The sequence below is a fragment of the Sapajus apella genome, unplaced genomic scaffold (genome assembly GCF_009761245.1).
Source record: "Sapajus apella isolate SASKATOON/1434 unplaced genomic scaffold, GSC_monkey_1.0 scaffold71, whole genome shotgun sequence".
Classification (NCBI taxonomy): Eukaryota; Metazoa; Chordata; class Mammalia; order Primates; family Cebidae; genus Sapajus; species Sapajus apella.
In genome coordinates this window covers 5,640,081-5,657,059 of record NW_022437011.1, presented here as the reverse complement: position 1 = coordinate 5,657,059, position 16,979 = coordinate 5,640,081, and the positions used below count along the sequence as shown (strand labels likewise).

The 16,979-nt window shown below is 40.3% G+C and overlaps 1 protein-coding gene across 2 annotated transcripts in view; it reads left to right on the top strand.

The window, feature by feature from the left end:
• Nucleotides 1-5,570: 5,570 nt before the first annotated feature.
• The window catches only part of RBM27 (RNA binding motif protein 27), an 88,589-nt gene continuing 77,180 nt past the window's right edge, over nucleotides 5,571-16,979 (top strand). For both annotated transcript variants that reach the window (XM_032250338.1, XM_032250339.1), the window contains exon 1: nucleotides 5,571-5,845. In XM_032250338.1, the coding sequence (XP_032106229.1) occupies nucleotides 5,787-5,845 (59 nt within the window). In that variant the 5' untranslated portion in view covers nucleotides 5,571-5,786. The remainder of the gene's footprint in view (nucleotides 5,846-16,979) is intronic.

Sequence of the window (16,979 nt, the reverse complement as noted above, 5' to 3'; positions counted from 1 at the left end):
TGTGAAAGTCTCACCAAAGATTCCTTCTCCACCTTGGCAATGCTCCTGCTCATGAATCTCATCAAATAAGGGAAATTTTGCAAGGGTTTTGATGGGGAATCATTAGGCAGCTACCTGCAATCCTAATTTGGCTCCTTCTGCCTTCTTTTTGTTTCCTAATGTCTAAAAAATATGTAAAGGGCACTCATTTTTCTTCAGTTCATAATGTGAAAAAGATTGCACCGACATGGCTAAATTCCTGGGACTCTCAGTTCTTTAGGGATGAACTAAATGGCCAGTATCATTTGTGTGTTCTCAATGTGTCTGGAACTTGATAAAGTTTGTGTTGAGAAATAAAGTTCCTGTTTTTAATTTTTCTTTTAATTGCACTTTTCCATGAACTTTTTGAGGTCTCTTCTTCTGTGCGCATGTATGTAAGTTTAGTTCTATTTTTTGTTCTTTTATCCAGCCATCAACTTGACTTTATATATGTTTAGTTCTATTCAGTGTTACCACCCTGTAGTTCCTGTATCCACCATCACAGTCAAGATACAAAACAGTTCCAACACCAACCTCATGTTGCACTTTTATAACCATACCCACTCTCCCTTGGTTGGTAAGGGGTCTCAGTTGTCTCAGTTCCTCTCAATGTGGGCCTTTACATAGGGCTGCTAGAATGTCTTGAAGCATGATGACTAGCTTTCTCCTGAACAAGAGATCCAAGGCAGGAACTATGATTTTTTTTTTTTTTTTTTTTTTTTTTTTTTTAGAGAGTCTCACTCTGCCAGTCTCCCAGGCTGGAGTGCAGTGGCTTGATCTCAGTTCACTGCAACCTCTACTTCCCAGGTTAAAGCGATTCTCTTGCCTCAGTCTCCCGAGTAGCTGAGATTACAGGTATGTGCTACGACACCTACCTAATTTCTGTAATTTTAATAGAGACAGGGTTTTGTCGTGTTGGCCAGGCTGGTCTTGAACTCCTGGCCTCAAGCAATCTGCCCACCTGGGCCTCCCAAAGTGCTGGGATTACAGACATGAGCCACCTCACCCGGCCTACAGTGCTTTTGTTTTCTTTTCTATTTTTTTGAGATGGAGTCCCACTCTGTCGCCCAGGCTGGAGTGCAGTGGCTTAATCTCGGCTCACTGTAACCTCCATGTCAGCTTTTTTTAAATTAGCCATTCTTATATATATGTAGTGTGAAGCAAATTATATATTTAAAAACCCCTGATAATCCAGGTTTCCTAGGAAAACAAATCTACGTTTCCAGAATGAAGAAAGACTCTTTAAGTATGCTCATCATTTATCTGCCACCTTGACTTGGCTTTGCATAACTAAGACTCAGGTGACTTTTACTGAAGTGAATTTTCTCTGAGCCAGATGGGCTGGTGACCCAGGTGACCTAGACTCAGGAGAAACTGATGTTTTGACTGGTATGTTATTTAATTCAATAATCATCTACAAATGTGCAGACAAGAGAGAATCTCCTGTGAGCACGAACTTCTTGGTTTGAAATTCTACCAAAGTTTAGTTTCATTGCATGTAAGGGAAACAGGTTGGAATTGTTACTTTCACTAAGAAAACTAAAAAATGATTCTCAATCTCTCTTCTTGTACATCTGGGTCAGCTCTTAGCTACAGGGTGGAGAATAGGGCAAAAAAATCAATTTGCTGGCATGATCCATTCTGGAAGGCCTTTCTACCTCTGTCAACACTTGTGTAAAATCCCAATGTTGACAGTTCTTCCTGGCTGAGGCCTAGTTACCCTCAAGCTAAGAAAGGGAGCTTGGTTTGAATAGGGATGGTTTAAATGTCTATTCTTGTGGTATCCTCCCTTCGCAATGCCCCTTATTAATAATCTTTTTTTCTTAAATAAATTGGCATCTTTTTTTCTCTCTGTCCCTGTATGAGAACTTTGTTATTCTTTAAGTATCCACCTTAACTGAGGATGGAAAACTTACTTACAATCAGATTTACTCTCTATTACCCAAGAACAGTGACTAAAAGATGGTAATAGGCTCAACGCATATTTGTTGAATGAATTTCAAATGAAGCATATAGTTCTTATTTCAATGTTTGCTAGGGAGAGGGCTTAGCAGATGTGGAAGGTATGGCCTTTGGAGTTAGACTTGGTCAAAACTGGACCTTTCCACTCATTAGCTTTGCAACCTCTCTGGGATGCAAATTTGACATCGGTACATAGTGCCTATGGTATTTGGGATATAGTAACCAGCACTCAGTATACATATATAATATAGTGTGGGGATGAAAGGCAACAATGCACTGAAATACTTAGCACAGGGTGGGCACAGTGTATGTACTAAAAAGTTTAGCTATGATTATTATTTCCAATGCCTATTAGGCCACTACCGCTCCCACAAAGAAGTGAATGAATATAGCTTCAAATTTTTTTTTGTCTCTACCTCAGCACAGAATTTGGCACATAGTAACCAGCACCTAATATATGTGTATTGAATTAATACATACATGAATGCATTGCATTCAGAGTAACTCAGTAGCTCTATGGCTGAAATCAGTGTACCATTCATGGGTTGCAGATGGGTTAGTTCTGTGCACAAAATGGATGCTACTGAATAAAATACATGGAAAAATTCTGGCCCATGGCTACTGAGCAAATCTGAACCACTCAGCAAATGGAACAAGCCAGGCATGAAGGTGAAATTAACTATATTTGATACCACTTCTACTTCTGGAAAAACAACTCTTCTACAGAGGCTGTTTCTTCAAGACATTGGAGTTCAACATCTATATTTAAAGCAGTAATTCATATATATAAAACTGTACACACACACACACACGCACACACGTATGGGAAATGTATCAATTCAGAAAAGTAATATAATAACATTGCAGTTTAAAAAACAGAACAAAGGGGCTAGGCCCTGTGGCCGATGCCTATAATCCCAGCACTTTGGGAGGCTCAGGCAGGTGGATCACTTGAGGTCAGGGGTTCAAGACCAGCCTGGCCAACATGATGAAACCTTATCTCTACTAAAAATACAAAAAAATTAGCTGGGCATGGTGGTGGGCATCTGTAATCCCAGCTTCTTGGTAGGCTGAGGTGGAAGAATTCCATGAACCTGGGAGGCAGAGGTTGCAGTGAGCCGAGATTGCACCACTGTACTCCAGCTTGGGCAGCAGAGCAAGATTCCGTCTGAAATAAATAAATAAAATTAAATATAAATAAAAATGTAAAGCCATTGTAACCTCACAGGTGTACAAAAGCAGATACCAGCAGGGTTTAGCTTGCTCGCCGCAGTTTGCAAACCCTTTATATAGAGCAGTAAAAGCTGAAGTGCACTTAAAAATCATCTGATAAATCTCTCTCACTAACCTCCTCCTCACAACTTTGCAAATGAAGGAAAAGGCCCAGAAAGGCAATTGGTTTACCCAGAATTACACCTCCGTGGAGTAGAAGCAGCATCCAGAGGTTCTGTCAGCAAGTCAAGAGCTTTCTCCCTTGCAACTGCTGCCTCCTTTCCTCTCTCCTCTCCCTCCTTTCTTTAAGCTTACCTACATTTTCCCCTCACTTCATTCCACAAAGGAGACGTAGTGTTACCCACTAAATGAAAGAAATTTAAAAAGAGAAATGTAAGCATCTTTATTAGGCCTAAAGCTATGCAAGAATGTGATAGTATAATACAAATAGAACAAGAAATGCCTTTATCACAGTAAATCAATTCTCTACAAGAATTTCAAAGTACTTTTTTTTTTTTGAGATAGAGTTTTGCTCTTGTCGCCCAGGCTAGACAGCAGTGGTGCCATCTCGGTTCACTGCAATCTCTGCCACCACGCCCGGCTAATTTTTGTATATCTGCGGGGATGTGTTTCACCATGTTGGCCAGGCTGGTCTTGGTAATATGTGTCACTAAGCCTGGCTAATTTTTGTTTGTTTGTTTGTTTTGTTTTGAGACAGAGTTTTGTTCTTGTTGCCTAGTCTGGAGTGCAATGGTGCGATCTCGGCTCACGGCAATCTCCGCTTCTCAGGTTCAAGCAGTTCTCCTACCTCAGCCTCCTGTGTAGCTGGGACTACAGGCATACAGCACTCCGGCTAATGTTTTGTTATTTTTAGTAGAGATGGGGTTTCTCCATGTTGGTAAGGCTGGTCTCGAACTCCCGACCCCCGATTATCCGCCCACCTCGGCTTCTCAAAGTGCTGGGATTACAGGCGTGAGCCACCGCGTCTGGACACGCTCAGCTATGCCCGGCTAATTTTTGTATCTTTAGTAGAGACTGGGTTTCGCCATGTTGGCGAGGCTGGTCTTTAACTCCGGACCTAGGTGATCCACCCACCTCGGCCTCCCAAAGTGCTGAGATTACACGCGTGAGCCACAATGCCGGCCAAATTTAAATTTTTATATAATTTTAATATATTATTGTAATACAGCTACAATCATTTCATTTACATATTGTCTACGGTTAATTTCATGCCAAGATATGGTATGTTGAGTAGTCGCCATAGATACCGCAAGGCTCACAAAATAAAAAATATTTAGTATCTAATCCTTTGCAGAAGTTTGACTATACCTGTTCTACGTATATATAGTATGTCTGTTTATTTGAGGTTAATCCATCTCTTTTATATGAGGTGTGTGCTTATTAGGTATTTTTCAAATGTTGTTATTGCAATGCATAAACCCATAAACTGTTCATCTTCTTAAGAGGAGAAGATCTGCTTGGCTTACCATTGAACTCCTAGTGCCTTACTCAGTGCTGGCAATTGCAGGGACTCAGGATATGTTATTGGGTAAAGATTCTAACACCCGTGCCGTATCAGTGATTTCAAAACTCCAGCAGGTATTTCTCACCTACTAGAAAGTAAGTTTACTATTTAGGTAATACCGAATTTTTCTTTAAAATTATTTTTTATCCTTTTTTGCTAATTCAAATTCTCCCTGTCAGCCCCCAAGCACTGAATTTTAGATATGCAATGAAAAGATAATTAAAAACAAACTATTGGAGTCGTTTTTCTTCCCTAAATAAAGCAGCATTTATTAATAATACTAGCAAAATTGAGATGGCCTCAGCCTTTTACATCCGTGCGCCACGTTTTAAAAATGACGATTACTGGATTCCAAGGCATGGTTGCCAGAAACATTCTGCGTAATTAAAGCAGAGCAGCGAAAAATACAAACGTGAATGCCGATCAAAATGAGTGTGTAAAGAAAAAAAGTAAAATTTTGCATTCTGTCGAACGTGAACATGTTGCACGTTGTGTTGCAGATTTACTACAGCTGAGTCATTTCGGGACACGAGTGTGTGTTTCCAGGAAAAACGAGAGGAAGGAACCAGGCTGAGGGGCTCGCCGGGTTCCCCCAGGCACTCCCAGCCGCAGACACCGGTATTCCACGGCGGGCGGTGGCGTGGTCAAAAAAAGGCGCCGCTGCCCCTTTAAGAGGCAAAGCACCTTTCCAAGATACCATCTTGCACCAGGAGTTCACTTAAGCTCTCCACCTACCTTGCTATTTCTCTCCTCCCTGACTGGGTACGGCCCGCCGGCGGGGCGAGTGAGCCTTTTCATTGGTCTTGCCTCAGGGCCCTCTCTCTCTTATTGGTTCTCAGACCTGCCACTCGACACTGTTTCCCGCCCACCGCGGCCTTCGGGCTAGGTTGAGTGAGGGCTCTTGGGTTAGTTCCTGTTAGGCCCGGGCCGGGGGAGTAGGTTGAAGTATCCTAAGATGCCCGGTGGGCTGGGGCACCGGGAGCTGTGAAGGGAACGTGAGGAGTCGGCGTAGTGGAGACCCACGGCAGGCCTGAAGAAGAGCGGCGGCCGAGCCCGCCTTCCTTGCACCATGCTCATAGAGGATGTGGATGCCCTCAAGTCCTGGCTGGCCAAGTTACTGGAGCCGATGTGAGTGAGTCGGGCTGGGCCGGGGCCGGCGAACGTGGGCGTTGGGGACCCTCGGGGGCGTGGGGGAGGGGAGGCGGCGTGGGGGGCGGCGCTGAGGGGCCGCGGCCGTGAGGTCCCGGCGACGTCCCTGTAGTACTATTACCATTGTGGTGGGGGTGGGGGTGGGGGTGGGAGAGGAGCGCCGGGGACTAAGAAGCGCCGAGGATGTGGGACTGGGGTGGGGGGCAGGCAAGGACAGCGAGGGCTTTTCAAACACAAATATCGGGGTGCTGGAAGGGGCAGCAGGGACAGGGAGGGAATTTAAAACATTACTGTTTGAGAACTGAGAGAGGGGAAGCAGGGCTCTTGAGGGATTCTTAAAATGTGACTATTGGGATGTCGAAGGGAATAGCTGAATATCAAGGGCTTGATAAACAGTATTATTCCGGGACTGAAAGGTCTAGAAGCAGAGTATCGAGGGCATTTTCGAAATACGAGGGCAGAAACAGATAGCAGGGACATTGAAGCTTCAGAGTGATTATTGGTGAGTGCCAAAGGATCAAGAATATTGAAGCATTTGGAAAATACTATGGAGTAGATGAAAAGGATGTGTGGGCATTGAAGGGTTTTAGGTATTATTAGGGAGGCGATACGTGTGATAGCAAGGATATTAAGGGATTTTAAAGTGTTATTGAAGACTTGATAGTGCTAGGGGAACTGATGATTTTTAGATACATGGAGGTTGGAAAAAAGAGATTTTTGTAAGTTTGGTTGAGGGTTGAAAGGCTATGCAGCATTATTGGTGGAGAAGTATACCTGCAGCATATAGGGATTTTTAGATACAGGTATTGGTGAATCAAAGGAGCGGTAGAAAGAATAAGAGATTTGTAAATATTCTTGTAAGATTGAGAGGACACCTGAAGGTAATTAGAGTGTAGGATTATTGATGAGGGGCTGAAAAGAGAGACCTACCTGTCTTTTAAAAATATTTTGGATAGTGTTAGTAGAAATGTTATTGGGAAGCTTGGAAGAGGTAACAGAGGTATCAACATTTTGTTTTGTTTTATAACCTTTTTTTTTTTTTTTGGAAACAGTGTCTTGATCGCCCAGGCTGGAGTGCAGTGGCTCTATCTCAGCTCACTGGAACCTCTGCCTCTGGGTTCAAGCGATTCTCCTGGCTCAGCCTCCAGAGTAGCTGGGACTACAGGCACCGGCCACCACGCCCAGCTGATTTTTTGTATTTTTAGTAGAGATGGGGTTTCGCCATGTTGGCCAGGCTAGTCTCGAACTCTTGACCTCAGGTAATCTGCCCCTGCTTGGCCTCCCAAAGTGCTGAGATTGAGGCATAAGCCCCTGGACCTGGCCATGTTTTATAACCATTTTAAGGGGTAGGGTTGTGAAGTGTTTATCTGGGGAGTGGGGTATAGCTAGTTTCTGGAATAGATCACCTACAGGGAAGAGAGGAAAGGCTATAGAGTTATAAAGAGAGGTCTTTAGAAAGAGGGCATGGGAGGGGATTGGAAGAGAAACGATCATGTCCCGACTTCTTCTTACTTCTGGTTCTTAATTATCCTCTTATTGGAGGTTAGGGCATGAAAGAAAGGGGTAGAAGAAGAGATGGGCAGGCTTTGATTTCATTAGGTCAGATTGCATTAATGGAAAAATTGAGTGTTTTTCAGAGGGGAAAATAGGGAGTAGTTTGGGAGGTGTGGAGGTAGGATAAAGGAGCTCATGGGGACAGTGTCAAGCTATTTCCCTGTTGATCTGTTTCAGGGAAAATGACTTCTGAGCACACTTGAAGGTTTTGTAGAAGAATATACGTCTCTTGAATGGTTTTTTTTCCCCCTACAGTAAAAAGTTTTGAAGGCCGGGTGCGGTGGCGCACTTCTGTAATCCCAGCACTTTGGGAGGCTGAGGTGGGCAGATCACGAGGTCAGCAATTCAAGACCAGCCTGGCTGTCTCTATTAAAAATATAAAAAAATTACCCGGGTATGATGGTGTGTACCTGTGATCCTAGCTACTCAGGAGGCTGAGGCAGGAGAATCACTTGAACCCAGCAGACGGAGGTTGCAGTGAGTGGAGATTGCACCACTGCACTCCAGTGGGAGACTCTCAAAAAAAAAAAAAAATTGGGGAGGCACAAAGATGGAAATGGTTTGTGGTGAAGGTGGGAAATAAGATGGATGTAATGAAATTAACCATATAATATGGGAAAAGTTTGAAAAAAGAAAAAGGTCTGCATGTTTAAAGTGTTCTTATGTTATTTAAGATTAAAAAAGAAAAAAATACAACTTTTTATTTTGTATCCCTGCTGCTTCTGATGCCGTTTAAAAAAAAAAAGACTACTTTTAAGTTTAATTTTGTTGGTAGATACCCTTCTAAGAAGCGTTAAACACACATTTTATTTCTTGGATAGAAGATAACTTTTAGCTGGGTGTGGTGGCTCACGCCTGTAATCCCAGCACTCTAGGAGGCCGAGGTGGGCGATCACCTGAGGTTGGGAGTTCAAGACCAGTCTGACCAACATGGTGAAACCCTGTCTTAAAAAAAAAAAAAAAAAAAAAAAGGAAAAAACTTTTAACTTTAGAAAAGTTAAGGCTAAAATTTGTTGTTTTCTTTTTTTTTTTTTTTTTTTAAGCTTCCTAAAATGTTTTACTCTAGTGCTTTTTTTTGTTGTTGTTGTTGAAAATTAGTCTGGGTAGGAGCTTCATCTTGCTTAGGCTTTTTTCTTTGTAAGCTATTTAGATCATTCTGTAATTTTCATGAGTAAAAATTGTCTTTCAAAACGATTACTTGAGTTTAGTTTCTCCTTTTGAGTTATGTGTTCAACTTAAAGCACACATGCTTATTTTTTAAAAATTTGTTGCTTATTTAGGATTTTAAAAAAAGGCTAAAATATTTATATATTTATTTGTTTTTGAGATGGAGTTTCACTCTTGTTGCCCAGGCTGGAGTGCAGTGGTGAGATCTTGGCTCACTGCAATCTCCATCTCCTGGGTTCAAGTGGTTTTCCTGCCTCAGCCTCCCAAGCAGCTGGGATTACAGGCACCTGTCATCACACTTGGCTCAGTTTTTGTGTTTTTAGCAGAGATGGGATTTCACTATGTTGGCCAGGCTTGTCTTGAACTCCTGACCTCAGGTGATCCACCTGCGTCAGCCTCCCAAAGTGCTGGGATTACAGGTGTGAGCCACTGTGCCCAGCATAAAATACTTATTTTTAACTCGCAAGTAATGGTTTTGAATGGAGGTATTAATAATAAATAATAAATGCAGATACCACATATATTTTTATTCTTAGTATGTCATCATGGGAGATTATTTTTTGTTTGTTTAGATATCCTAAAGTATGATAAATGATATGCTAAAGTAGGTTGTGTTTGTAAGTTTACTTTTTTGCATATTCCAGATTCAAGAAAATTTTCATGGCAGATTGGCATGTTGCTACAACATAGCATTTCAGAGCAGTTGTTAGGCTTTGAGATAATGTAGTTGCACCGGCTAGCTTGGAATCAAACTGTGACTGTGCACATGATTTTCTGTTGCATTTTCTTATTTAGTTTAATTTAAAGTAAATTAAACTTGGTGGGGGGGCATTTAAAATGTTACATCTTGTCCCTAGTGAAACAAATGCATGTAACAAGAGGTATTTCTTTCTTTTTTTTTTTTTTTTTTTTTGTTTTTGAGACAGAGTCTCTGTCGCCCAGGCTGGAGTGCCGTGGCATGATCTTGGCTCACTGCAGCCTTCACCTTCTGGGTTGAAGCGATTCTCTTTCCTCAGCCTCCCAAGTAGCTGGGATTATAGGCGTGCATCACCATGCCTGGCTAATTTTTGTATTTTTGGTAGAGACGGAGTTTTGCCATGTTGGCCAGGCTGGTCTTCAACTCCTGACCTCAGGTGACCTACCTGCTTCATCCTCCCAAAGTGCTGCAATTACAGGTGTGAGCCACAGTGCCAGGCCAAACAGGAGTTATTTCTAAATCAATCTAGGATACAGGTGATTATTCCCTATGGACAAGTTAGAAATGTCATGGGCTGTTAGAGCTTACCTGTTACCTTCCACTCCCTTTGTAGATGGCAAACACATCTATTACTTTTACTAGAGGAAGGACAGTGAGAAATGACTCCTTAACTGGCCGAAAAAAACTAGTACCACCATTTTTGTTGGCAATGTAGTAAAAGGAGGGAAACCAATATCTCAGTCAAGACGTTAGTCTCTTTTGCAACAGCTGCATTACTAGACTAGACTCAGTTCTTGTTTGGGGCCTTCGTCTTTCCTCACTTTCAAAATATCCTAGATATTCTAGTCATAGAGACTATGTAGGGATTGTGCACAGTTTAGAGATGTCATGGTTTCTTTCTATCAGAAATAACTGCTTATTTTAAGTATGTGAACTTCTTTAAGGTTCTAAGTAAATTCAGGAGGTAAGTGCATCAGTAAAGAAATTTCTGCAAGTTTGAAAAAAGATCAGGCAAGTATTTTTCAGTGATCTACATTTCTATCAAAACATGTTGTATTTAATGGGGAATGTTTTATTTATATTATATAAAATGTATAAACATGTATTATTCACTGCTGCTTGTTTGGCTTAGTGTAAAAATTTCTCTTGATGTGTGTTTTAAAAAGCATGGTAGGATTTGTAAACTCTGGACAATTAGCCTCTGTCTGTCTTACTTTAGTAGGCATTGTTGTATGAATCAGGGCATTTAATTTCTAGTTCCCTGTCTATCTCCAATTCATTCTGTGACTTTGAAGAAATTGTCTAACCTTTTTCTGTTAAACAACTCAATTGTATTTGCCCTTGACCTACCTCACAAGTCTGTTATGAGTATTAGTGATGTAGACTTTAAGTGCTTTGTGTACCTTTGAATCATTCTATAAATGCAAACAAAATTTTACGGTTTCTGAAATATGAAAGTACATGAAACTCTGCAAAAGTATTTTGCTTATTAATGTTAAACACCACTGCCACTTAAAAAATAATGATCAGTCTGTTACAAGGCAAATCTAGAGTCTCATTGCAGATCCTATACGAACAGGAATCACTAGTCAAAATCATAGACTTGATCTGCACTTTTTGTGAGTTCTGGCCATATCAGTGTATTTTAAAGTGCACTCACTAGGAGATTGATTATGTTGTCAGCTTGGAGTGTGATAGAAAAGGCAGCAATAAGGTTAACAGACTAAGTTTATTTTATTGGTTCATATTTATGGGTTCAGTGATCATGGTGGGTATATTTTGGTTAAACTCTAGAGTTTACATGTTGTTATATGTTGGCAGTCCTTATCAAGTTGAACTCTGGAGAGTAATCTCTGCAGTTGCCCAAATGGGAGGAAAAATCATCTTCTAACAATTGTTAGACCTGACCACCTGGTAAATAAACTGGTATACCAGAGTTAAATTAAGTGTTTTGGAGGTATTTTCTTAAGTTTGGGAAGTACTGTTAGTTTTCTAAGTGTACTTAGTGCTTTCAGAGAATTAGTGTGCCTCTAAAGTGCTGTGGGACTTGTTTAAGGATACCATTCACTATTTCATAGAAAAGAACTTTGGCCAGAAGACTTGGCAAGTTTTAGTCTACTAACTTAAGAACATATTTGTTCTTATGTCCTTTGGTCTGCCTTTTAAAGATGTCTGACTTCATTCTTCCTGGCCCAATAGCTATAGGCTAGAAGCCAGAAGTTGCTTTTATAGCTCTATGTTTCTTGCCACTGTCTTCTCTTATCCTCTCACAATGTTGTTACTTACTTTCTTATTAATCTCTTTTTATACAGTTTGTTATTTTGTACTGTGATTATGTGTTTTCATATCCACCTCTTGGCCACAAGAGTGCAGGGCAAGGTCTGTTTTGTTCAAAGTAATTTTCTTACCAAGCAATTTACCTGGCACTTAGTAAACACTCAGTATATGCTTAAATGAATGAACATCCTCATATGTATATATAGGTAGTTGACAATTAGAAAAGTAAGATTTAAGTAGTCTAATTTTGTGCATTTATTTAGCTGGTGGCTACTCTACCAGGAACTATCGTCCAAATATCCCAATGGTATTTGCAACTGATGAATGTATGTATGTATTTTCCTTCCAAATAATCTAGGGTTATTTCTTCCACATCATATTCATTCTTGAAAGCCCCTAATTACTTAAGGGAAGGATGAAAGTATTATGTTCTGAATGTTGGTGTCCCCCCAAAATTCATGTTGGAACTTAATCTCTAATGTGATAGTATTAAGAGGTGGGGCCTTTAGGAGGTGATACATCTTAAATGGGCAGAACCCTCATGAGTGGATTCATACCTGTATAAAAGAGGCTGAAAGGAGAGATGGGCGCAGTGGGTCACACCTGAAATCCCAGCACTTTGGGAGGCCGAGGTGGGTGGATCACTTAAGGTCAGGAGTTTGAGATCAGCCTGACCAACATGGAGAAACCCTGTCTCTACTAAAAACACAAAAGTTAGCCAAGCGTGGTGGCGCATGTCTGTAATCCCAGCTACTTGGGAGGCTGAGGCAGGAGAATTACATGAACCCAGGTGACGGAGGTTGCAGTAAGCCAAGATTGCATCACTGCACTACAGCCTGGGTGACAGAGCAAGACTCAGTGTCAAAAAAAAAAAGAAAGAAAAAAAAAATATCAAAGGAGCCTGCTTGTTACCATGAGAGGACAGACACACAGAAGCTACCATCTATGAGGAATGGGCCCTCAATAGACTCCAAGTTTGCTGACGCCTTAATGTTGAACTTCCCAGCCTGCAGAACTGTGAGCAATAAATTTCTGTTTATAAGTTGCCTAGTTGGTTGTATACTGTGGATTCATACCTGTCATCTCAGCACTTTGGGAGGCCGAGGTGGGTGGTTCACTTGAGCCTAGGAGTTTGAAACCAGCCTGGGCAATGGGGCGAAACTCTACCTCTACAAAAAGATTTTAAAAATAGCCTTAGTTGGGTGTGGTGGCTCACGCCTGTTGTCCCACCTACTTGGGAGGCTGAGTTGGGGGGCTCACTTGAGCCTGGGAGGTTGAGGCTGCAGTGAGCCATGATCACACCAGTGTACTTTAGCCTGGGCAACAGAATGAGACCCTGTCTCAAAACAAATAAACAAAAATAAATAAATAATAAATTGCCTACTCTAAGATATTTTGTTATAGTAATCCAAACAGACTAAGAAAGTTTTCATTTGTAAAGAAGTACCAATATTTGTATATCTTTAATAAGTATTAACAAATGTGAAAGTCAACTCCATTTTTACTTATTTTGTCCAGTACGGTCTTACCAAAGAAATATCTGAACACAGATCGCAGAGTCAGATGTTTTTTAAATTTACTTTTATTCTTTTAAAATAAAAGTATTATGGCATTATGACAATATAGAAAATAGAGAAATAATTATTAGTATTTATTTTCAGTTTCTCTTCTGTTTATCAATTTTTATATAGCTACAATCAGAGTCATCGTGAAATTTTCTATCTTGATATCTTTGACATTATATCAGAAGCATTTTTCACATTTATATATTGCTTTTATAGCCATCCCTTTGTTGTTTTTGGTTGTTTCCCCCACTTCCCTGAGACAGATTCTTGCTTTGTTTCCCAGGCTGGAGTGCAGTGGCACAATTTTGGTTCACTGCAACCTCTGCCTCCTGGGTTCAAGTGATTCTCCTGCGCCAGCCTTCCAAGTAGCTGGGATTACAGGCATGCGCCACCATGCCCGACTAATTTGTGTATTCTCAGTAGAGATGGGGTTTCACTATGTTGGCCAGGCTGGTCTTGAACTCTTGACCTAGTAATCTGCCCACCTTGGCCTCCCAAAGTGTTGGGATTACAGGTGTGAGGCATCATGCCAGACCCTTTTTTTTTTAAGACAGTTTTGCTCTGTCACCCACGCAGAAGTGCAGTAGCATGGTCGTAGCTCACTGTAGCCTCAACCTTCCAGGATCAGACAGTCCTCCCACCTCAGCCTCCTGAGTAGCTGGGATTATAGGGACATGCCACCACACCAGGCTAATTTTTTTATTTTATTTTTTTAGTGATGGGTCTCACTGTGTTGCCCAGACTGGTCTTGAACTCCTGGGCTGAAGCGATTCTCTTGCCTTAGCCTTCTAAAGTGCCGGGATTACGGGCATGAGCCACTGTGCCTGGCCATAAACATAACTTTTTCTAAACATTTGTTTTTTTATATTATATTATATTACATATATATTTTTTGAGATGGAGTCTTGCTTTGTTGCCCAGGCTGGCATGCGGTGACGTGATTTCAGCTCACTGTAACCCCTGTTTCCTGAATGGATTCAAGCGATTCTCCTGCCTCAGCCTCCTGAGTAGCTGGGACCACAGGTGCCCACCACCATGCCCAGCTAATAACCATCACTTTGGATGCCTAATATTTCACAAACCTCCAACAATAAGATAGTGGTTACCTTGGAACTATATATATATTTTTTTGTTAACAAGTAATGCTGTTTTTATATAATAAATACATTTTGTGTGTGTGTAGCTTTAGGTGCCAGTAGAATTTTTTATATTTGCCTTTGTTTCCTTAGTCTAGTTTTCCTAAGTGTAACTACTGGTCAGAGAATATGGACATTTTTAATGGCTGTTGATACACATTGAGATCGGGAGATACATTTTTTTTAATCTGTGATTCAGAAGCACATGTATTAGTTGTTTCACCTCTGAAACAAAGAGCACATTAAGATGGAACTTAAAATTAGATCCATATTCAGAAACATGTAAATTTTTCTGAAAGTGGAAAAGGTCTAAGTAGTTTTGGCTTTTTTCCTAAAGCAAATAAATGATAATGGCTTTTCAGTAGTATTGTTTGGCTCGGGGCCAAAGGTGTAGGACCTTACTCTTTGATCTTGTGATTGTATGTCTGAAATCTTCTATGAAGCTTATGCACTGGCTCAGCAGTTGTGTAATACATGTACAATGGAGATTTTAAAGAGGAAAAAGGCAAATTTGAGATTTTTACAGTTGAGACATTTTTAGGGCAATGTTTCTGTTAGCTTACTCTGATAAAAATTCATTTTTATTTTTTAAAAACTTAAAAGATAATTGAAACATGTTTTTAAAACCTTATTGTGCAAGGTGTGAATTTTAAGGAATCCTATTTGTACGTTACATTAAGCTTTAGGAAATTTCTTTTGTTGATTGTTTAACTAAAAGATAACTGTTGGTTGATACTTAAGATACATTAATTTTTTGTGCAGACAGATGTTAGAAAAAGACATGCGTTGTGAAACAGATTTTACTTTTGTGGAATTGCAGCTGAGTTTTAGTTACACAGATGTGCTGTCTGCCTGATCTTAAATGAATTGCTTAATTTGTCTTTATAAGTTTACAAACTTAGTTAACTCTATAGTAGAATGATAATTTAAGAGGGTATTATTACCTTTTCTAATCTCCGTGTTATATAATAGATAAGTCCCTTTTTGTCTAGAGACATGTGTATTTAGGATTGTCATGGATCCAAAATATTAAAATCTTTTCATCCCCAAATATATTTGTCATTATAGTCCAGCAGAAATGGATTCCCGTAAGCTTTAGTTCCAGATAAAGTAGCTAAAAGATTTTAAGTACTCTTCCTGGGTATTGGAAGAAAGAAGTGATGATTTTCAGGAGAGGGAGGTGATGCTGCACTTATCTTGTATTCTCAAGAGTCTTAGTTGTACTCAGATTTTTGTGACATACTTCTGGAAGTCTTGTTGAGTAGTTAACATTGATACTTATAGCTACGGTATCATGGCTGTTTTTTAGAGATTATATAGTGAGGGGTCAGTGGTTGAAAGAATAAGTAAGAATAATTATAAAAGTCTAGAAAATTACGGCACAATACTGCCCAATGTATTTAAGTTTCACCATTCAATTAGTGTGACTTACTGTTTTAGACTGGTAATTTTCTTCATAGTGTACTTTATGGATACATGTTAGGAGCTGTTAAATTTAAATGGTCCTGCTCCTTTGGCTGTAAACATGCTGTTGTATTTGGTGCAGAATTCTGTCAGTTATTAACAATCATTTGTTCCCTTACATTAAACAAACGTGTAGAATAGAATCTGTGATCATTCTCTTTTCCTGGAGTCTAACTTTTCTACACTTTTACTTTCCTGTGTACTCATCTTCATTTTTAGCCCCATTATATCAAAATGTGTTTCGTCAGAAGCAGCCTAAGTTGGCATATATTTTTTTGAGCCTGAATACTGAATATATATAAAAGATAATCTGGGTTTCCTTTTTTCTTTTCTTTTTATTTTTTTTGAGACTGAATCTCGCTCTGTCACCTAGGCTGGAGTGCAGTGGCATGATCTAGGCTCACTGTAACCTTCGTCTCCTGGGCTCAAGCGATTCTCCTGCCCTGGCCTCCCAAGTAGCAGGAATTACAGGTGTGTGCCACCACACCTGGCTAGTTTCTGTATTTTTAGGGGTTTCACCATGTTGACCAGGCTGGTCTTGAACTCCTGACCTCAGGTGATCCTCCTACCTCAGCCTCCCAAAGTGCTGGGATTACAGGTGTGAGCCACTGCGCCCAGCCAATATCGGGGTTTCTTAAACCAATTTCAGTTATACAATATCTGAATGTTTTGCCCATTCCTTACATATAGAAACCTTATTATCCATACCCAGCACTAAATCTATCCGATCATCAGACTCCTTGAAGATGCTTATAACACCAGAGAAAATAACATTGCCATTTTCTGCCATTCTTACTTATTTTTCTGAATCCTTCTCTTCTTTGTAGACTATCCATATCCAAGAACTAAACTTTCTAAGTAAAGGTGGAAATGTAATTTTTTTTCCCCCTTCTCTCCTCCATATGAATGTTGATTAGAGCTACACTGATCAGAAATTATTGTTCTCAGGGGTGAAATTAAGTTGGCCTACATATCTGTTTTTTTTTTTTTTTACTTCCTTTTTTTTTCTTTTTGCACCTTCTGGCATACATATCTGTTTGTTTTTTTTTTTTTTTTTGAGACGGAGTTTCGCTCTTGTTGCCCAGGCTGGAGTGCAATGGTGCGATCTCGGCTCACCGCAACCTCCGCCTCCTGGGTTCAGGCAATTCTCCTGCCTCAGCCTCCTGAGTAGCTGGGATTACAGGCATGTGCCACCATGCCCAGCTGATTTTTTTTTGTATTTTTAGTAGAGACGAGGTTTCACCATGTTGACC